Consider the following 23,179-nt stretch of genomic DNA (forward strand, 5'->3'; position numbering starts at 1 on the left):
AAAGAAGCTAGCGTCTGCGAAGAGGACAGGTGAGCACGATGACTATGGATGACGGCGGCTCCAGGCCCTGTCGTCGTCTTCGCCTTCGCCTCGCGAACCATTTCCCTCCTGGTTCTTAGGGCACACGTGGAGTCCGTGAAGGCCGCCTCGGGGTTAGCAAGGCCAAGGCAGGGAACGCAGAATTCATCTTCGTCGGGCGGGTCGATGGGCCCCGCACAAATATGACAAGTTGAAGCTTCCACGATGGCTGCGTGAAGAAAGACATTCTGACGTAATTGTCGCGTCCGCGCATTTTATACTGTCCGCGAGCCTGTCAGTATTTGCATATTTTGCGACAATTGGCCAGTTGTTCCAAGCTGCCGTTAGCCCATAAGATTTCAACAAAAGTGGAGAATTGCTACGCAATTGTAGAGTTACCGCTCTCGAAAGGGAACAGTCAATGCACTGATTTAAACTGTTAATCAGAGTGAATGAAAGAAAGATACATCATGTTATTATTTCGTTCTACTAAATAATTACCCTGCAGCTGATTGTGACATGTATAGCCTTACAGTAAAGGGATTTGTGGTTTTTAATGTCACTTTGAATTATAGAAGTGGCAAATTGACGGTATCTTGCCGTATCGGCTCAAATGCGCAATCAATTACTTATTACGGGCTCAACAGTCCTTTCAAGTTTGTCTTCCTCCATTTGAGAACAGTAATGTGTTCAAACTGTAAAAAAATGCTTAGCCTATATTAAAGGGATAGTTCACTTTAAAATGAAAATGCTGTCATCATATAATCACCCTCAAGTTGTTTCAAACCTGTATGAATTTCTTTCTTCTGCTGAACACAAAGGAAGATATTTTGAAAAATGTCAGTAACAAAACAGTTACCAGGTCCCATTGACTTCCATAGTATTTTTTTTTTTCCTACTGTGGAAGTCAATGGGACCTGGTAACTGTTTGGTTACTGACATTTTTCAAAATATCTTCCTTAGTGTTCAGCAGAAGAAAGAAATTCATACAGGTTTGAAACAGCTTGAGGGTGATTATATGATGACATAATTTTCATTTTAAAGTGAACTATCCCTTTAAAGCAGTGGTCACCAACCTTTTCAAGCTGAAGATCCCTGACCTCGGCCTTAATGAAAGGCAAGATCTACCTATCGAAGAATAGATAGAAAAAGACAGCCCAGATTGTACTTCCAACTTGAGGCCTTTTATTTCATATTTTAATTGTATTTGAATTGAATATACATTAAATGTTCTTTTTTTATTTTTATACTTTAAACCTGATGCAACCATCTTATGATCAGATCATATGAAGTGGCACTGAACTAAAAATAATGCCATTGTCAGCAGTGAAGTGCTTATTCACTGAAGTTTCTCAAGGTACTACCCTTAACATTTAATAAATGAACTGTATACTAACAAAATTATCAATAATCTCAATTAAGCTAAGTGCAGTTATGTCCCATCTTATGCAACATCACTTTTCACAATGCCACCAGAAGGCAAAACTGCTGCAATTGTTACTCAAGTCAGTGTGACGGCTGTGACTGAATACTGTCTGTGAGTCCTCTGAAGTCTGGCTCATAGCTCGAGACAGCCAGTTTGAGGCAGTCTGTGAGGTGTCTGTCAGTAAGGCGGCTCCTGTATTTTGATTTGATTATTTTCATCTGTGAAAATGCAATTTCACAGAGGTAAGTTGATCCAAAGTAGGCACTCACTTTTAATGCACATGCAGTGAGGAAAGGAAACTTCTCTCTGTTGACAAGTCCCCAAAAGTCACTGTCCCTTGATCTGGCTTTCAGCTCAATGTCATTTTGCAAATCAACCATCTCCATGTCAACTACACTTGACAAAGAAAATACTTGCTGGAATTTGGCTGCAACCTGTTCTATATCAATGAGCATGAATGGGTTTGAGACAAATGCAGCAATACATTCCATTTCGTTTAACTCACCAAAACGCATATTGAACTCTGTTGCAACTTTGTCCAGTTGAGCACAGTATTTCTCAGGGTGAAAAACATCCTTGTCTTTAATGCTCTGTGACATTTTTTCCAGGTTGGGAAAGTGTGTTAGCCTCCCGTTTTTAAGATGTGTGATCCAAACACCGAGCTTAGATTTAAAAGCATTCACTGCGCTGATCATGTGTGGCAGGTGTCGGTCTTTTCCCTGGAGCTCGTTGTTGAGTGTGTTCAGTTTTGCGGTCAAGTCTGTCAGAAACCCCAGGTCACACAGCCACGCATCATCTGGCAGTTCCTTGTGATCCTCATTTCTTGCAGACAGAAATGTCTTTATCTCAGGCAGTAAGTCAACAAACCGCTGCAGCACTTTCCCGCGGCTCAACCACCGCACATCAGCATGAAGTAGTAGGTCTCCGTACGCGGCATCGAGCTCATCCAGTAACGCCTTGAATAAGCGACGCTGAAGTGCTTTTGCTCGTATCGAGTTTATCAGTTTGACCACCAATGACATTACGTGAGAAAAGTCCACGACTTTCCCTGCCAAGGCCTGCTGATGAATCACACAATGATAATTCTTGAAGTCGGGGAAATCAGGGTCATTACGGCACAGTGCTATAAAACCAAGGCGCACACCACGCATCGCCGGTGCTCCGTCGGTGGTAATTGCTACCAGTTTATGAATGGGGATATCATTTTCTCTTACATATTTTTTAAACTCATTGTAAATATCCTCACCTCGCGTTCTCTCCTTTAAGTGCAAAAGAGTGAGGAAGTCCTCTTTCGTTGTAAAATCCTGGAAAGCCATTCTGACAAAAACAACCAGCTGAGCTGTGTCCACTGCATCCAGAGATTCGTCGAACTGCAGTGAAAAATATTCACAGACGGACAAGTCCTTTAACACCTGTCGATCCACGTCCTCTGACAGTGACTCGACCCTCCTTGTCACTGATGCAGGGCCGAGAGCTACAGCACGGAGTGAGGCTTTTATGTCGTCTTTGTTTTTGAAATCCTTGAAAATGGTCTCTGCAGTAATGGCCATTGCTTCCTTGAATAACTCGCCATCCGTAAAAGGCTTTTTGTTTTTAGCCAGAAAGTGACTTACACGAAACGATGCTTCAGTAGCAGCCTTATTTTGATCAGTAGATTTTGTAAAAAGTGATTGCTGGGCCTTCAACTCAGATCTCAGCTCGTCAACTTTCCTTGCACGGATCGCGCTCTTTGGTGGGTAGCGGTCTTTAAATTTCGGGTGGTTGGTATTGTGGTGCCGCTCCAGATTCCCTCTTTTACATAATGCTTGTTTTTGGTGGCACAACATACATACACACTTATCTTTAACCAAGGTAAAAATAAATTCCTGTTCCCATTCTGGATGAAAATTGTATGTTTTTGCCTTCTTTCTTGGAGCCTCCGCCATTATAGTTTGACTGTTTCGCGGCTACGGGCTATCACCATGGAGATCATATTGACATTTGCGACAGTTAATTTACGGGTGCTCTTCTCTTATCTCATTGGCAGTGCCGCCGCTCCCACCACGCGCATCACGCGCTGTGCGTAGGGCACCAAGAGCTGAAAATAGCCTCCCTGAAGTTCTGGGAGTCTCCCGCATATTGATAGCGGCTCACTAATGCCCACGAATTAGTTAAAATCTCCGGAATCTAGAGCGAGCCCGCCCGCGAGACAGAGACTGTGCTCCAAACCGCGTAGCGCGTGCACGGCAGAGAGAGCAAGAGACCGCGCGCCTCATCATGAAGCGCATATCATCCCCGCCACCGAAGTTTCTCGGGGTAAAGCGCATTATAAAGGAATTATACAATTATGCTTAGGGCACCAAAATGGCTAGCAGCGGCACTGCTCATTGGTCACTTTAAATAAAGCAGTTGGATTAAGAAATAGGCTACAGATGCTTGCAAAACTGAAAACTTTTTTTTTTTTCGGGAGCTACCGGGACAGTGATAAAGATCTACCAGTCGATCGCGATCGACGGGTTGGCGACCACTGCTTTAAAGGAACACTTCACCTCTGGAAAGATGAATGTGTATTTAAAATGGGTCATTTATGTAGAAGAAATGTGTAATTATTTTTGAATTTGGAGCCTTCTAGACTGAGAAAAGCCAAAAAAATTATTTTTGGCTTATGGGGATGAAAGACAACAACTCCCAGAATGCACTTGCTTCGCTGCCCTAGGAGGCCACGCCTACCGGTAAGAGATCGCAGTAAACAACAAGGCTATGCTACTAGTGAGTCTCCGTGAGTCTGCCCAGTATTTTGATGTCGCCCAAAATGTCCAGGATTCGGCTTTTGCGTTCTACAGTCGCCGTTCATCATGTTTACTGTGACGAGCAGGAACGAGACTGACGGCCGCGGGAGAACGATGCGAGCCCAGTGGCGTGATTACTGATGAGTGGCGCCGGCGCCTGTGAGACGCACCGGTCTCGTTTCTCTCACGGAGGAGCGGGAATTTTCCTAGCAATGTTAAAACGCACATCAAACGATCACTTGTTTAGGGTTCATGTAAACACTACATTCAGATTCACCAATCGGAATGAACTCAAAACAAAAGATGTGCATGTAAACAATGCATGCGACTGCAGAAAGCAAAAGCCGAATCCCGGACATTTTAGACGATCTCGACGGCCGGACATGTCCGGGAAAAAGAGGATGGTAACCCCTACTACTCAGCTTTCTCCACAGAATAGAAACTGTTAGCTTAGCTTCCAAATAAAAAATGGCTGACACTATATGTACATTCTGTGATTGAGATCCCTCCCTCTATGGGCGGGTTGAAAACATGTGGAACAGCGCATTCTACTGGATAAATGATGATCTAGTGTTTGTAGTCTTACCCTTATTCAAAGAAATTTGACTTCCTGCTTTTTATGACGCAAAATGACGATTTTTGCGTCATAAAAAGCAGGATGTGGAACACTTAAATCCTTATTTCTCCCATCTCAGGGGAAAATAAGGGAATAAACCATGACCATTCGAAAATGTGACTGGGTTTCTAAAGATACAAAGTCTTATGCAAATGGGTGTTCCTTTAAGCTGGTCATACTAGGTGCAATTTTTTTTCACTCTGAGAAATATACTATATCTATGTACCTCAGGAAAGACATTGAAGACAAGCAACCCCATGACATCACGCACTGGTGTATTGCAAGATGGCGGCGCCCTTGCTCCAAAAGATATAACAAAATGTAATCTAATCGTGTTTGTTATTATATTTGAGTAAAAATCAGCTTACTAAATAATGCAAACTTGACTGACTGCTTCATTTTCATTTTCATATACATTTAAACTATAATACATTTTAATTTAATTGCAATTAACATTAAATTAAGTGTCTGAAAACATAACATTCAGTTCACACTTAAGTATGTCAATTTAATGTATATTATTTCTGTAATAAGTACTCTTTTTAAAAGTAAGCTTAAGTTTATTTATTTTTTACAAGGTTTTCTAAAATAAAAAGACACTTTTCCATATGGAGATCCATTTATGCTGAATCGTGGTGGGCGACACCTGTGTGCGCTCTCACTCTCTCTCTCTCTCTCTCTCTCTCTCTCTGAGATTTAAATCCCCAGTTTTAAAAGACCCTGGCATAATTCATGCAAGATCAGCTCTATGGCTTTTTACTGGGACATTTAAGACACTAACAAGAGTTTACATATCGGCCCAGCCAATCGGAGTGTTTCACACCTCATCCTGACCAATCAGAACTTGATCTTCTCTCCTATTCTGAGACGACAGGGGAGATCAAGGGGTCAAAGTCACTGTTTATATTCGCAAGCATTCCTGATAACCCAGAGAACGCTGTAACCTCATCCGCTCTCTCGCAGTACTGTAATGTAAGCAAAGCTGTTCCTGTACCACAGCAGGTGTGGCCATTGCCCTGATACTCAGCTGATGACAAATACGCAGAGAGCCAATGTTAGGCCATTGCTTTCCTTTAAATTAAGTCAGAAAACTTGCATGCAAAATGTTTGAAACAACTCCAGACACATCCGTGTTTATTATGTTCCTTGGGCTACCTGTTGATCGGTGATGATCGGCAAATATCCGACAGCGTCAGTGTTTCTCTGGCTATTTGCCATCTCATCCACATGTCTGCTCTATTAATAGCACTTTAAGTGTTAGATAAACACTGAGGCGATCTGCTGTAACCCCCTTACATGCGGTCAACGTGTCCCTGTAGTTTACTGGTACACACAATGTGTATCCATCATAAATTGACAAATATGGATACAACAACATCAGTAAATTTTTTTAAAAAGCACTGACCCTTGTATCACGATAAGTTTTAAATGGTGATGCTGCGATTTTCTCTAGTCGTCAATCTCAAACCATCAGTTTAATGAATCAGTATCTTCTCAAGCCAAATTCGAAACAGGATTGGGTGATGTAATAATTATCAGAGCTTCTCCATAATGTGAATCACTTCGGAATCCGCAATTTTAGCCAATTTTTACAAAAACGCATGTTCCCAATGCGCTAAATAATTTTCTGTCTTTTACTTTCGAAATAATGTACACAAGAATGTGAACAGCCTGTAGGTCATTGCACTATTGTTGTTTCTTAAGTTATAAAAAAAAGGTTAACAGTAACTTTTGGCCCTCTAGCAGTTACAAAAACAAAACTGCATGAAGAACATTGTTTTTGTTGTGCTTCAAATCTGTGTGACTGTGCTGATGAATATGATTTTTTGACATGCACACACTGCACAAATATACAGTCACCTGTAGAATGACACTCATTTATATTATATGACACTATTCAACAGGAAGAACAGCTCGTTCAGTGCGTCATATGCTATTACACTGTTTCAACGTCATTGCACATCTTTTCAGTGTCGGTTTTCAATCCGATCAAGTGTTTACATGTTCTCTCGATCGGATTTGAAAAGTAATAAACCACCCCTTTCAATCCGATCATATGAGACACAGCTGAAGACAATCATGGATGATACAGGACAATGAATTATGGGAAATGTAGTTCTTGATTGAGTGGCAATAGTCTGGGGTAGAGTGCCCTCTGGTGGCTATCAAGGGCACTCCAGCTGGTGATCGTGTCAATATATATATATATATATATATATATATATATATATATATATATATATATATATATAGATAGATACGATCACCAGCTGGAGTGCCCTTGATATAAAATAAATAATAGTAATTAATAAATAACACAAAAGACAAACATAAAGGCTGTTGCTGCATTTCAATCAATTTGTAAAAAAATCTGAATTTCCAACTTCCTACGAGGAAAAGAGCAGGGGAATAGCACTTGAAGTCAGACAGCATTCCCATCTTGTTTGTTTACATGTCATATCAGTAAATTGTGTGGCAAAAGGCTTAAATTGTGTATTTGTGTTGGCTGTCTGTCTCTCGCAGTTCTTTTTAACTTGCTCTGTCTGTGTCTCAGAGTCCAGTGTCAATGCAGCTTTAGTGCAGGACAGACTAAACCATGAAGCGGAGGAGTTGGAACGGAGGCTCAGTCTGCTGTCTCACAGCACAGGTAACTGTGTCTCTTGTTTTGCCCACATTTGTCTCACACTGGACCCCCAAACCCACATCCAAAATGTCACTCTGGTGAACCTGAATCTGGAGGATTTACGTAACGCTTCAGTTATCTGTAGAAGTTATCATGTGTTTGGATGATGGCATCAGATCTTTCCTTTTTGAAAAAGTTCACATTAGCATATTTTTAAAAAGAGTACTAGGAAATAATATACGTTCAAAGAATATAGTTAAGTATGAACTGAATGCAATTTACTGCATTTTTAGACACGACTGCATGGAAATGTTTAATAGTTTAAATGTATATTAGATGCAATAAGCTGATTTTAGGGAGTTTAAATGGGATTTAAGTACATTTTTATTATGTATAATTGCTCATATTGTCTTTGAAATATGGATAAATGTACTGCCAAAGCATTAATAATAAACTAAAAAATCTTTAACGTAATTTCTGTTCAAACTTGTCATCTATTAAATATATTTGTTAAAATTAATTTGCAATTTAGTACATTGATGTATTGCAATATCAAATAACAGTTAACATTATAATTAAGTATTTACATGTGCTTTACTAGGTTAGTCAACTCATCAAAATAAGTGTCTCTTTAAGTACACTTAGGCTACGTTCACACTTAGCGTCTTTTTTGACAAAAAAAAGTTAACAACGGCGTTTTTTTAGCAAAAAAAAAAAAACCGCTGCGCGTTCGGTTACAAATAGCAGCCGAGCGCGTCTTTTGTTGCTATAACAACAGCTGCAACAGTAGTGTGCCCACACAGCCTCTTTGTGAGGTATGTTATGATAGAGTTGTGTACTCATATCAAACAGCTCCTTGTGCTCCGAAACAAGGACGATTAGTTTTTCTACCGGCACCGTGTCCATTTTTCTTGTTGTTATGGAAACGACAGGTCTCGCTACTCGCTTGTCATTGGTCAGCTGTCAAAAAGGCGCTTGACGTAGGGCGTTCTTTTCAGAAAAGTTAAACTTTTTTCAACTTTAAAAGACGCTCTGAGCTGCAGAAAAAGGCGCCGGCGGTGGCGTTTAAAAAAGCGCTCAGGACTTTTTTGAAAAAACGGTTTACTCCATAGGGTTCTAATGTAGAACAGACGCTGGCAGTTTGAAAAAAGACGCTAAGTGTGAACATAGCCTTAAGTGGAATTGTATTGCATAATATCGTCTGCATGTACAGATGTTTAAAAATATACATATAGAACTCGAAGTAACCTACAAGTGCATATTTATTGGAAATAAGTGCACTTCTTTTAGGTATCTGTGCAAATATTTGTGCAGTCAGGATGAATAATTTTGCTCTCTCTTTTGTCCTGAAAGCTTCCAGCTCCCGTTTTGGCTCTTTGATGACCGGAGATGACTGCAGCATATCTGGTTCATCTGACACCTCGGACACAGACTGCAGCATTAGCGGTCGCCCTGCGCCGTGGGCCGATCTGGTTCTGCCCAGCTCTGCAGAAACGCCTCACCCGCAAGCATCACAGGTCGAGGAGAAACTCTCCGCTGGACTCCAGGTCCCGACTGAGCCCGTTCGCTCAAGGAAGCTAAAAGAATCCGGCCGGCAGAACTCATCCGACAGTGGCATTGCGACGGGAAGCCACTCGTCTTACACGGGAAGCTTCTCTTCCTACAGTGGCAGTCTGGATGCTGCCGGTCCGGGGGAGGAATACGGCCCGCCGTTCAACCTGCCACCACCGGCTATCCCAGAGAAACACCTGTGCACGTGCAACCATGAGTACCAGATTCCGTCGTCGCTACGATACCTTTATGACTCTCCCCGCAGTCTGCTGGAGATCACCAGAGCTCCAGAGGACAAAAGAGACAGAGACAGTAGCAGAACTCAAAATGATACTGGACTTATTGAGCCATTTGTCCAGAAACAGTCTGACGAAAATTCTGAATCTCCCGCCCAATCAGATTCTGGCTCAGCTCTGATTCATTCTATTGAGCTTGGTAAAAGGGAGGAGTCAAAGACAAAGGAAGGCTTAATAAAAGGGGAGGAGCCTCAGGGATTTGTTTGTAATAAAAGCTGCTGTGATTGTGCAAACTGTTCACTTCCTCCTGCCGGCTCTAAATCGCTCTTCACTACCTGCCCCATCTGCAGAGGACTCAAGGTACACACATTACACAGGGTTATTATAGTTTAAAACTAAAACTAAAGCAAAAAATGTTATAAAATAAATGAAAGGTTACCTGAAATAAAATGAAATAACAAACTAAAAAAAATTTAAATCCTATTTTATTTTGGTTTGTTGCCTCATTTTAAGCTTGTAGCTAGTTGCTCATTTTTATTTAGCTTAACTTGATATACTAAAATAACTAAAACGGAAAAAAACACACACAAAAAAACCCAATAATAAAAATGACTATATAGATATATATATACACACAAACATAAATAATATATATATATATATAAATTAAATATAATCTCAGTGACACTAAAATAACTCCGCTTTCTGTTTACGTTTTCTATAATAACAGATTAAGGCTGGATGATAAAAATCCATATTGCGTTATGGCTTAATGCATTATTGTGAAGGCTGAATTTTAATTAATTCTATGTTTTTTTTTACTACTAATTATGTGCTGCATGTTTCAGAGTGAAGTGTGGCACTGTGTTCATTTACACCATTGGTTCTCAATTCTGGTTCTATAATAATACTAATAATACCGGTAGTAATACATAAGGGATAATCCACGGCTAGCTGTGCATTAAACGATTTTAATGCATGACATGGAGGCAAAGAACCATACGATGTGATGCGAAGTGAAGTGCATTCAAATCGTTTAATGCACAGCTAGCCGTAGATTATCCTGCTTATACCATGGTCATTTGCCAACATTGAAAACTTAAAGCTGTTGTTGATGTCTGTACTGCAATATTTAACCGGAAGAGTAAAAATGGCTGTTATTCCCATTAGTGACAGCTCCTTAGATCTAGCATTCTGCTCACTTTGAATCAGACACATAAAATATTACATTTATTTGAATTAATTAATTATAGCATTTATTTTAATTAATTATCGAGAGAGAGACATATAGATGCGTATGTGAATTACTTGCGTCTGTTCAGCGTCTCTCTAGCGATGTTACCTGATTGCTGATAAATACTGTATGATGTAGTGATTCAGTAGCAAAGCTATTTTATTTTTTAAAAGTCACGGGGCTGCATTAAGTTTCTGTGCTCCTGAATGTTTCTGTTTGCACAGGGCGATCTCCGAGTGACGCATGCGTGTGTGTGCTTCCATGAAAACAGCGTGAGTGACGTATGCGAATGTGTGCTACAATGAAAACAGTTTTATTGCACACCTTTCAGCCAATCAGAATCGAGTATTTATACAGTCCATTGCATAATAAAGCGCTACAAATAAGCACAGCAAACATGTTTGAAAAATCACAATTAATTTCCCCCCCCCGAAAGTGTGCAGCCCTATATTATGGAAGCCACATATCACAATTACCTTTTTTATTTATTTTTTATTCTGTGGCAGGAATAAGCTTCCATACTGTAGTGTTGGGAAGCGACACCCTCTGGTGTACTGCAATAAGAACAGACTCCTGCATCCAGTTAAGTTCTTTGTGGCATTGATTATGGTGTTATGTAATGTTAATTGATTTGCTCTGTGTGTTTGTTAAACAGGGCACATTTCTTCCTCGTCCTGGAGGGACTCCACTGCCCACTGTGCCAAGTAAGACTCCTGCAGCCAGTATATCTCTTTACAACCTCTCCTTCATTCTGCATATCCCATAGTGAAATACTTAAAGGGTTATTTAAGGAGTCTCCATAAGAAAAAGTACACTTTAACATGCTTTTAAAAAGACTACTTATTATGGAAAGAATATAATTAAGTATGAACAGAATGAAATAGGGCATTAAATTCCATGTTAATTTATATTAAATGAAATTAGCTGAACTTTAGAGTGTTTTTTGACCCACTTTAATAGGACTTACAGTAAGTACATCTTTATATGTAGTTTTTTAATAACTTCTATTTTTCTTAGTGTACTGCCGAATGTACTGACAAGCATTTATGATGTTAAAGTAAACTTTTATTTGGCATAAACCACTTCTTTTTTTTTTAAACAGCCATAAAAGGGATTCTCTCTTTGAGTACACTTAAGTGGCCTTTTATTTCATTAATATTCTATTATCTGTGTATCTTAAAATATACTTTTAAGATTTGAAGTGCACATTCAATACAATTAAGTGACACCTCCCGTATTCATTAAGTATTACGCAGCGCATTTTAGTATAAATCATATAAAATTAATATAAAGTGAGATTTAAATGTGAGGAAAGTACAGACACACTCTCAAAGAAGCAGGTGTTACTTCAGCAGGTGAATATTCAGCCCCTCCCACTGGAACAGCCACCAATAAGGAGCCAGTGGAGATCAGCGCGTTATCTTTGACCAATCAAGATGCACGGAAGCCCTTATCTGAACATTCACAGACCAATGAGGAGGAGCGATCTGAGGGATACATCTCCTGTCTGTCTGATCTCCTGGCACACTACAATCCTGCTGGGAAATCAGTCAGTAGCAGCGTTTATGAGGCGATGTCATCATCCAGACGCCCCGTTCACAACGTACACACTGTCCTCTATGAGAACTGCCTCCAGTGCAGGAAAGGAGAGGGAAACTGCCGACTGCTTAGACTCACGCCTCCATCCAGACTCTCAATTTTAGTCCAGGATCAGAGCAGAGAACTGAGTAGAAACAATTCGATCATCCCAGAGTCGGTCTGCTCTTCCATTGAGTATCCCAGTAGGCCAGTCTCTCTGCAACGAATACCTGAAGAAGGTAAGAGAACGTCAACCCCAACTTTAACCCAACTCTTTTTTGACGACTCAATCTTCTCTTCCTCATCACTCCAGAGGTCTCTGTCTAATCGTATTAATAATTAGCTTTACTCTTCTGCAAAACCCATCTATATTGTTGTTTTCCATTCGTCATCTTTGAAGATTTGAATGGGTGAAGAAGCTCAAGGACTTGAAAGCGAGTTCGATACAAGGTTGATGTCGGAGATGCATGCATCATACATTATTTCTGACTTCTGAGGTAAAATGGGATTTAAAACAAGACACAGGATTTATCCAATGTAAAACAATTTTTTTAATCATTTTCTGAACTTACATTTCAACAAAATATAACATTAGAGAACAAAAACACTTACAGTATCATTAAAAAAAAAAACACTGAAAGAGAGAGCAAGCATCAAGCCAGGTCAGAAAAGCATTGCATTTCTTTCCATAAAAAGACACTTACTTATGGAAAGTAATGCGTTACTTTTCTTACCTCTAAGTAAGTAGTTACTTTTTTATTGCACTGCAATACTTTTAATAGTAACTTTTCCCAACAATGGTATTTATCCATCATACAAATAAAGACATCATCTAGCTCCTTATTGTCAGAAACATCATAGTGAAAAAGAAATGCTCTACCAGGATAGGATACTGACAGTTAAACATATGGCAATACTGACTACGGTAATTATGTATTACAAGGGTAATAATGATGAATAATTTTTAAATGGACTTCTTTTATTTTATTATTAAACAATAAATCAGAATTACCATTCGTGTTGAGTGCTAACCATCTGTCATTAGCTTTAATAATTGAATTGTTACTAGCAGTGATGAATTTATAAAAAAAAAAATTTGTACATTTAGTATCCAAAATACTAACCCCTTCTAGATGGTTGAGGGAGATTCCAACTCATATTGTAGTGTATTTTTCACCAAGAGCATCAAATTATGTGTTAGATAAATATAATCTAGATTGTATGTACCTAATGTAACTCATAGTCTGTCACTATCTAAAAGAACTTCACTGTAGACTAATCTCTCAGAGCTGACATGTGTGATCAAGATGGTCATAAAGTTGAACCAAGATCAATAATGTGCCAATGCATTTATATCTAAAGTTTGGGAAATACTAATTAAATATTACATTTATATTAAGGCCAGTATGATGGCCAATATTATAAATCAATATGCAATACGACTGTTTAAAAAAAAATTGCATTCATCATTCATGGGCTGAAACATATTTTATGCAAATGTGTTAATGCAAGCACTTCTTGCTATGCACAATTCATAATTGAACACAAGTACACGATTTCATAAGGTGCACTAGATATGTCCCTCTACACTTGTAAAACAGAAGTGCCCTTGTAGTGTGCCCTTGTAGTGTACTTTATCATAAAACCTTTTTTTAAAGGCCACTTATTTGTACTTAAAGGGATAGTTCACTTTGAAATTGAATTTTGGTATGTTTTAGCTTACCTGAAGTGCATCCAAGATGTAGGTCCGCAGTAGTTTAAATTTTGATATTTTTAGGTCAAACCGTTCTTGTCTGTCAGTCATATAATGCAGGTATATAGGTACTGTCTCCAAAAGCATGCAGAGATGTCTCTAATAGCATGCAGAGAAAAGTCCAAATTAAAAAATTCCCCATCGTAAGTGCACATTGATGGCCTTACGGTCCCTACACACCGGACGCGAATAGCGCGTCAGGCGCGAGTGATTTCAATGTTAAGTCAATGCAAAGACGCGTTACACACGTTTTACGCGCGTAACGCGTCTTTGCATTGACTTAACATTGAAATCACTCGCGCCTGACGCGCTATTCGCGTCCGGTGTGAACGCACCATAAGACACGAAACAAGCGGTTTGTGTGATAAAACGAACAGTATTTATATCGTTTTTATCTTTTACACAAACACGTCCAAGTGATCTGTTTACTTAGTCTGCGCAAGCGCCGGAATGCTCCGGAAGTGGTCTCCTGGATGAGTTCGCGCGAGCTTATGTAAATGTATTTTTTTACATCGGTTTAAACATCCCAGATAAGCGCAAACTAGTACCATTTCTATTAGCCGTCCTACCTACAATCTCTGTTCAGTGCATAGGTTCTAGTGTAAACAATGAGTGACATACACATGCGAGAGACCACTTCCGGCGCTCTACGGCGCTTACGCAGACTAAGTAAACAGATCAGATGGACGTGGTTGTGTAAAAGAGATAAAAACGATATAAATACTGTTCGTTTTATCTCACAAACCGCTTGTTTCGTGTCTAATTTCTCTTTTAAACAATACGTTTACATTTAATTGCAGTTAACATGCATTACATTCAGTTCACACAGGTTGCAAATTCTTTTAAAGTATATTATTTTCATAATAAGTACTTTTTTAAAAGTATGCTAAAGTGTACTGGTTTTTGCAAGCAACTTGAATAATAAAACATCCAGCATGAACATTTGAAAATTATTTTCCCCTACACTAGTTTACTTTTATTTTATTTTTTACAATCACTAACACACATTTCTCAATACTTAGGTCACTTTTTCAAAACTCTTTACACTAAGCTTACACTTTTTTGAAAAAATCAAGTACTATCAAAACAATTAGATGTAGCTGAACACCTACACAAGTGTTAGTCTTTCAATTTCATTAACATCTATACAAAAGGGGAAAACTTAGGAATAATTTTGTACTGTCTGTAATATAAATATGGACTATGTAACATACTGCAGTGAATAAGCAGAAGAGAGTGATAGTATTTAATTTTTTAGATCGTAATGTATTTCAATATTACTGCAGAAACGTGGCAATTTGCTGTCTTATTCAATTTTGTATTATGTTAGGTTTTGAACTTAATAGGTTTGGAAGAGAATGCAAACGAGCAAATTTAGAGTTTTGGTAGTGGTTGTGTTTAAGTGAGAAAAGTTTTTTTTTGTCATTTGAAAGATGTAGTCATTGAATGCATTTTGTGCTAAAGCAATGATAAATAATCCACAGTTTAGTGCAAATAAACTGCTGTTGTGATCACTGTTTGGAGAGTTCTGAAAAAGTGACCTAAGTATTGAGAATTGTGTTCTAGCTAGCGATTATAAAAAACAACTGTAGTGCTTTAATGTTATTGTGTTTCTTCTTTGGTGGCATGAAACTAAGCATATGTGTATGTAAACGGACCTGCACGCTTCTCTTTTTTTGCACATCTTCTGACCAAAACCTAGTGTATTATTTGTCATGCAAATCAGCCATGAAAACACAATTTACAGAAGGCAAAACATACCCATGTCACTCATACTGTTATATCTTGTGCAGATAACAAAGATAAAATCTGGGGAGAAAAAGCAAGACCAGATCCTGCCTATGAAATTATGGATGGTCGAACAACAGAGAGGAGCCCAGAGGTGAAGATATTCCTTTTGAATTACATTTGATAGAAGTGTGCACAAATACAAATGCAACCCAACACAGTGCAATTAACACACCTGTGCTCGATTAACCCTTTAATGCACAACAGATTTTTAAAAGAGTGTTGTCTTCTTTACAAGGGCCAAGGACTGCAGATGCTATGTCAGAATTTCTTGAGAGCAGTATTGTTATTGTCTACTAAAACCAAACCTATTAAAAGTCACAGTTAAAAGAAATCTGAAATAAAATTAAATATAAATATTAGATGAAAAATAGATTAACTGAAATAAGTTAATAATATAATAAGTCTAAGTTGAAGTTGTCATGAGTAGGCCTATGTTAATTTCATTTTGTTTTACTTTGGTTCTCATCTGTTCTTGTTAGCCTGGTTTCCCAATCCCTGATTGTTTCTATGGTTACTGATTATGTTTCACACCTGTCTCTAGTTTTGTTGATTAGCCTCATTGTTTATTTAAGCTCTTAGTTCCGTTTGTTCAGTGCAACTCCTTGCAAGTTACCTTTTGGATTTATTATTAAAGACTGTTGGTACTCATGCGCTCTTTACAGCCACAGCCTGACAGAAAACCGAACATGGATGTAACGACTGGACCGATCAAACACACCATTGTTACACTTAATCTTCACAACTCCTCACCCAAGCAGACTCCCTGATGTCTGGTTTCCCCGCTGTGAATTATCACCCTTTTGCTCTACTCATCAGTGTTGGGTGTAACGCGTTACAAAGTAATGCGTTACTGTAATAATATTACTTTTTTTAATACTTTTACTTTTTTGTAAGGCATTACTCGTCTGAAAATGGTAATATTATTACAGTTTTCCCGAGCTAGTTACTTGCGTTACATTTGCCAGTAGCACCATCACACACAAGGCACACAACACAGAGAACAGAAGGGAAGGGGAGGAGGGCGTGAATGGAACAGTGATTGGTCTGGGTTTGGCACGAGATATAATTTACCATCACCGATTGGTCGACAACCGGCAGCCAGCCGCAGAGCGGCACCCTCAAAGACAGATGGGGGAAAATGGAAGCGTCAACAACGGCAAGCTCTTTTCAGAGGAAGGTTCCCAGCAACAGAAAGCTAGTTTCGACGGGTGGAGATTCAGTAATTATTTTGAATATGTTCAACGGAAGGAAAATAACTTGACGGTGAAGTGCACACTCTGCCCGGGGAGAAAGCTGCTCTCCACCGCTTCCGACAGCACGGACACTTCAAGCTCGTTGCGAAGCGACAGAGTGACATGAACGAGCAGCCCCACAAGCAGCAAAAAGTTTGGACTTGTTATCCCATACGGAAATGTAATATATGTACATATATGAAAATATATGAAATATATCCATATAAAATATATACCATATATGCCCACATATAAAACCTATTAGAAAATGGAACAATTGACATATAAAACCAGCCCATATATTGTATGTATGTACAATAGTGTTTTTATACATACATGTCACATATATATAATTATCAGTTTTTTAAATAGAATTTGTGTAGTATTTGTTTTGTTTTTATGAGCTGGTCAAGAAGAGGTAAAATAATAATAAATAATAGCCTACATTTTATTTAGGCTATAAAAGATTCGAAAATGAAATGTGGATATGTAGACTTGATCTGTAGACTTGAAATAAATAGTATAATAGTAAATAGTTTGGCATATATAATAATAATTTAACATTTCCGTATGGGATAAATTGACAATCAAATTTATTGATTGTTTGCACCAGACGTAGTTTGTTAAACATTGAGGAAATTAATACTTGTTTTTTGTACTTGATTGCACAAGTACAGTTGTTTGTAGTTATTTGTGCTAGACCGTGCCAGTCTGTTGTTGGCGTAATAAAGACCCTTAAGAACACTCCTTTGTATGTTCTCCCTCCATCTGATGCGTCTCAGGCAATTATAAAGTAATTAAGAAAAAAAATTTAACTAGTAATATAACTAGTTACTTTCTCCAGGGAGTAATAAAGTAAAGTAAGGCATTACTATTTTTGAGAGTAATATGTAATATATTACTTTTTTGAGTAACTAGCCCCAACACTGCTACTCATACACTTCAAAGACACTTGGGACATTGATTGTTCTCAATAAGAGAACAGTACAGGCTATAAAAAACAGACATGTAGTCCCATAGAAATGGAATTATCTCCACTAAGGCCCCGTTTACACGATGGGAAAACGCAGATATTTCTCTGCGTTTTGGCCTGTCATTTACACGAAAACGCTGTTTTTATCCCAGAAAACGATTATTTCTAAAAACTCCGGCCAAAGTGGAGATTTCTGAAAACGCCGGTTATATGCTGTCGTGTCAACTGGGAGAAACAGGGTTTTAGGTTCTCTCTTGTCGATTCTGAGGATTCTGATTGGCTTGCATGGCTTTATCCTTCTCCCTACACTGCCGCCCATAGGTTTGGCATAGTTATGATGGCGCTCGACGGCGTATTTATGCGGGTTGTGTGCACAATGTTATTATTGAAAACGGAGGGGGGGAAATATTCGTTTCTCTAAATACCCGGCTATGTGTAAATGTGGCCTAATTCATTGACAGATCTGTCTAATGAATGATCATGCATTTAACCAGTATATTTTTGTGTATTATTACTGTTTGTATATTTTCTTTTTATATTGTATAGTGTTATGCATGTCTGATGATAGAACTAGTTGCGGTGAAGGAAATTAATTCAATTTATTTATTTTGATTTATTTGTTGCAGTGTTATGATGTGGTCAGCATGCACAAAAACTAGGACATTTTCAGTAACCAATGTAACCGAAAATAAACAGCGTCTCTGCGCATTAAAAGGCTGTCACTCAGCGCGCAGTTACATTGTTACGGCAACGGACTGTCTTTGAGTGAGTCAATAAACCGTTCATTCAACAAACACGTTCAAAACATATGTAATGAAACAAGGTGTTTATTATTTTTACACTCCACTTTTCAAGGCTCAGCTGACCAGCATGGGTAACGCTGAAGTTGATGCTTCACTTAATAGAGACCAATGGCATTGATTCAATGCATTGATTTTCTTGGACACGGCAACCTTTTCAGGACTATATGACTTGACCTCAAAGACAGACGCAGGTAATCGCACGCGCTGAGTCGATCTCTTGCATACACTGTCTGTTTAGGCTTAAAGAAAACACGAATATCGCAGTTGCTGCGGTTACTTGCATTCCTCTGCAGTTGGCTTGTCAGTAGCACGGTACTACAATATTGCGGTTATCGCGACAACCCTACTACTAGTTAATGTACTGTAGCCCTATCTAAGTGGTGTCTGCTATCAAAATATTCCTTGTTTAATGACTCACACTTTGGTGGACATCACCTTCTCATAGAATGCAGTGTGTTTTTGTAATATGTATCAGAGTATAAATAAACACAAACTGCCAGCTTACTCCAATCAGGCAAATTAATGATCTTTTCAAACAAATGAACTTTCCCGCTTTAGAATTGCACCTTTCTCCTTGGTCAAGCCAAAACTCAAAGGTGTGACCTCTGGTGAACTTTTTGAAGTCAACACAAAGTTCCCTCTGCGCGCTCGCTGGCTTCTGCTCCTGATTGCTGTTCACGTTAAACCTCATCCGGCCTCGCCTCAACACACATCGAGCCATGTGTACCTTCCTCGACCATAACAAAGTCAACTAACTCCCACAAGTTCACCATCGTTTCTTCATTCAACTCGGAAGAAATCGATTGCAACTTGAGCACCATCGGACCGAACTATCAAGACTTTCTCCTCGCGACTGTAAAGTATATTCGGGCACTTTTAAACAGCTAAGGCAAATGTAAGTATCGTACGATATACTAAATCGCTGTTTAGCTAAAGTTGTGAACCCCTTTGTTAACAAAGGAGCTTTGTAGTAAGGCACTGGTAAGTAAGGTTCTTCCAGAAGGTTAAAGGACTCTTTTCATAGCTTCATTCCTCTGTTCTGTTCCGGTTTTTTGAGCCACTTTCACTTTCCATTCTACCCATGTATGTGTGATTGTGTGTATGTGTTTTAGATTAGTTATGTGTTAGTGATTTAGTTAAATAAAACTTTTGTGCACATTTGTATGAGTTGATTCTGGTCTGCTTATAAATCAATGTCAGTATCTATCCCGCCTCCTTTACATAAGCCAGCCAGTCCTCTGGCCCCACCTCTGCTGGCTCCCTTAAATTTCTCGGCGGCTCCTCTGTTGGCTCCACTCTGCTGCATGGATCAGTCTTGGGTCTTCCGGTCTCCAGCTCCACCTTGGCAAGTAGATCCCTGGGCTGGCCTTGGGCCACCGAGCCCTTAACTTCACCTCAGCCCATCGACCAGTCGGCTCCTCATGGGACCCTCGTCCTTACGGCTCCACGGGCTCCCTCGTCCCTCCGGTTTCGCCTTGGTCAGTCATCACTCTGCTTAGGCCACGGTCTTCCGAGCCTTCGGCTGCATTTCATCCCTCCACCCATTCGGCTCTGTCGGGCTCCGCCTTCCCTCTGGCTTCACCTTGGTCCTTGGTCCCAATGGCCGCGCCTCAATCCTCCAGTATTCTGGCTTCACCTCAGCCGCTCTACCTCACCACTGCTCCACCTTGTTCTCCAGGACCTACAGTGTAGCTCCGTCTCTGTCTCATCGGCTCTGCCTGGGCCTCCAACCACTGGTGGTTGGATCTCTGACTCCACCCTGGCTCCTTCTACCATCGGTTCCACTGTGGGCATTCATGGCTGTTTTCCTTCGGATTATTATTATTATTATTTTTCTTACGACTATTCGGGCACTTATGGGTCTCTTAACGTGCTCAAATCTCTTGAAACTTTGCACATGGGTCAGAACCCGCGGCCATTAGGGCCGGGCTGAAGTTGGGACCCGGGCGTGGCAGGGGGGCTCGGCAGCGCCCCCTGGAACGGGGTCCGAAAACTTGGTCCATAAATCAAACATGCTTGCATGTAATAATATGAAAATCGATATACTTATAGAACTCATCGGTTCATATATCCTTCGTGCTTTTACTTTTTACGCCAGCCCAACAGGAAGTCGGCTATTTAGGGTAGTTTAAAAACGCATGTTCTGGCATTTGAAATGCTCCTCCTAGAGAATTCATCCAAACACCACGAAACTCGGTCAGCATGAAGTCAAGACATTGAGGATGATAAATTGCCAGGGGATTTTTGATATCTCAAACGGTTTGGCCGTGGCGAGGAAACTAATTTATGGCGAATATTGGAAACAGAAAGTGTGTTATAACTTCTGCATACATTAACTGATCTTGATGAAACTTCAGCATTGAGTTCATTGTAAGAGGCCGATCACATGGATGTGACTATTGTGAGTCAACGTTATAGCGCCACCAACTGGCAGCAGGAAGTGTGTCACTTTCAAAATGCTTTAAAATCACCCTCTTATTTTTACCTGATTTGCTTCAAACTTCATCTAGCACCAGCCCGGTGCCTTTAGTGTAACTGGGCCCGTAATCGCTGCTTGCAGCTATATTTTTATCCTTATTATCATGTTTTCAAAATCGTTGGAAGTCCAAATCGAAACAGAAACTAAAAAATGTGATTAACCGCACAGCCCTACTGCTGTTGAGTGGTTTTTCAAATGGGTCCCCATGCATGAAAGAAAGACGCATAATATAATATGGCCAGTCAGCACAGCCATCTAGTAGGCCGTCATTGCAGTACTTTATTATTATTTTTATTATGAGGACACATAAAAGATCACAATCTCTACGATTCGCTTGAAAAGTAGATCGTGGCCATCTTCAAGATCGATCACGGTATAAAATCGTCAGATCACCTACCCCTAGTCACAAGTATGATCGTTTTTTTTGTATTTTGATTTGGTTCCGTTCCTGTTTGTCTGATTAATCATAGACACAAACAAGGTTCAGGAACAGTTTGTTATGCACGTCTCTAGTTATGTTGATTATCCTCCTTGTGTATTTAAGCCCCTACTTCCCTTTATTCAGTGTTCAATTTGTCTTAGTTTAAATGTGGTTGTGCTGTTCTGTTTTCTGGTTGATCTCCTGCGTGTTACCTTTTGGATTTAATTTTAAAGACTGTTGGTATTCCTTCATCATTCTGCGCTTATTACAGCCACATGGTCTGATGTCATGAGTAATTAGCATTTTAAAAATACCTTATATTTAATCTCTTTTCATTGCATGCAATGAAAAAATAAACATTGGGATTTTTTCCTTAATTTAATGACTTGTGCATCAAAGGGTTAAGCGATACAACTGAATACATAAATACAACTCAATGCCACACGCAACAGTGTGTTATTAGCAGGCAGTCACCTGAAAACTACATTTGTAAAGCATAAAGGCTGCACCTGTATAGACAAGTTACAGATTAAACTGGTGTGGACATGTTACTTTTAAACAGGAATCGGGACTAATGAAGGTGTGTTTTTCCATGGATGAACATCTTACTCTCTCTCTCTCTTTCTGTGACAGTTGGAGGAGGGGAGCAGGTTTGAGCTCATAGACAGCGGTGCTGCTTCACAAAGGGTTTCTCATCATCTCACTGAAGGTGAACTCACTTTGCCCGAGGTCTGTGGTCTTTTCTGTAGGTGTGTGTGTGTGTTTGATGTGGGTCTGATCTGTGCGTTTCAGGTGGAGTGTTTGCGTTTGCAGGGGACGGATCAGTGGTGACGGACAGGCTCAGAGGAGACGGAGTAACATACGTGAATATTCCCACCAGCCCCATGTCCAAAAAACAGCTGCATTACATGGAACTAGAGCTGCAGGAGTCCAGCACGGCCATCAGAGGTGCAAAACAAGCAAATAATAATTAGTAGTGTATACACATCAACACCATATATAGATATAGTATATGGAAGCTTGTTTCCGCCACAGAATAAAAAAGCTGAAGTTTCCAGAAGACATTGCAAGGACGACACTCAGTCCAGATTTGGTCTTAACATCTGACTGTTCCAAGCAAGTGGTCATGTTGAAACTTACTATACCTTGGGAAGGCTGAAAAGAGGAGGCCCATGAGCGCAAGAAGGCCAAGTATCTCAAATTGGCAGAGGGATGTTATGTAGAAGGCATGGGTGGAGGGCCCGCTCCAGGGGCTTTGCAGGACAGTCTCCACATCGGACACTCAGTCTTCTTGGTATTAGAGGGTTGCAGGAAAGAACAGGATCAAGAGGGGTGATCAATGGGGTAGTGCGCTACTTGGACACAAGCCGGGGACTGATCACACCCTGCTGGGCCGCCCAGGCTAGGGTGTCTGATGATCTAACTCCCGAAACGGCCTATGACCCTAGGTTTATCACTGATGATGTGTAGTTGAACCATTGGGTATTTTAGAATCCATAAACTTGCAATTGCAAAAAAAGAAAAAAAGAATACTCTGCTGGTGAGATAATCGCAGTTACCTTTTTTATTTGTAATACTGTGGTAGACACAAGCTTCCATAATACGAAGTATTCATTATTAAGTTAAACAAACAAAGCAGCTGCTTTCAAGTCATTCACACTCACATTCAAGATACAA

General features: G+C 39.7%; 1 protein-coding gene across 3 annotated transcripts in view; it reads left to right on the forward strand.

Moving 5' to 3' along the window:
• Positions 1–23,179, forward strand: part of dok7a (docking protein 7a) — a 38,609-nt gene that overhangs the window by 13,903 nt on the left and 1,527 nt on the right. The window contains exons 6-12 of one of the 3 annotated variants that reach the window (XM_079604898.1): positions 7,383–7,475; positions 8,805–9,598; positions 11,128–11,176; positions 11,825–12,289; positions 15,597–15,685; positions 22,136–22,211; positions 22,295–22,450. In XM_079604898.1, the coding sequence (XP_079461024.1) occupies positions 7,383–7,475; positions 8,805–9,598; positions 11,128–11,176; positions 11,825–12,289; positions 15,597–15,685; positions 22,136–22,211; positions 22,295–22,450 (1,722 nt within the window). Of the gene's footprint in view, positions 1–7,382; positions 7,476–8,804; positions 9,599–11,127; positions 11,177–11,812; positions 12,290–15,596; positions 15,686–22,135; positions 22,212–22,294; positions 22,451–23,179 lie in introns of all 3 variants that reach the window. The other 2 variants (XM_079604897.1, XM_079604899.1) reach the window with 2 other exon arrangements.

This window comes from Phoxinus phoxinus, assembly GCF_949152265.1.
Source record: "Phoxinus phoxinus genome assembly, chromosome: 2".
In the NCBI taxonomy this organism is placed as follows: Eukaryota; Metazoa; Chordata; class Actinopteri; order Cypriniformes; family Leuciscidae; genus Phoxinus; species Phoxinus phoxinus.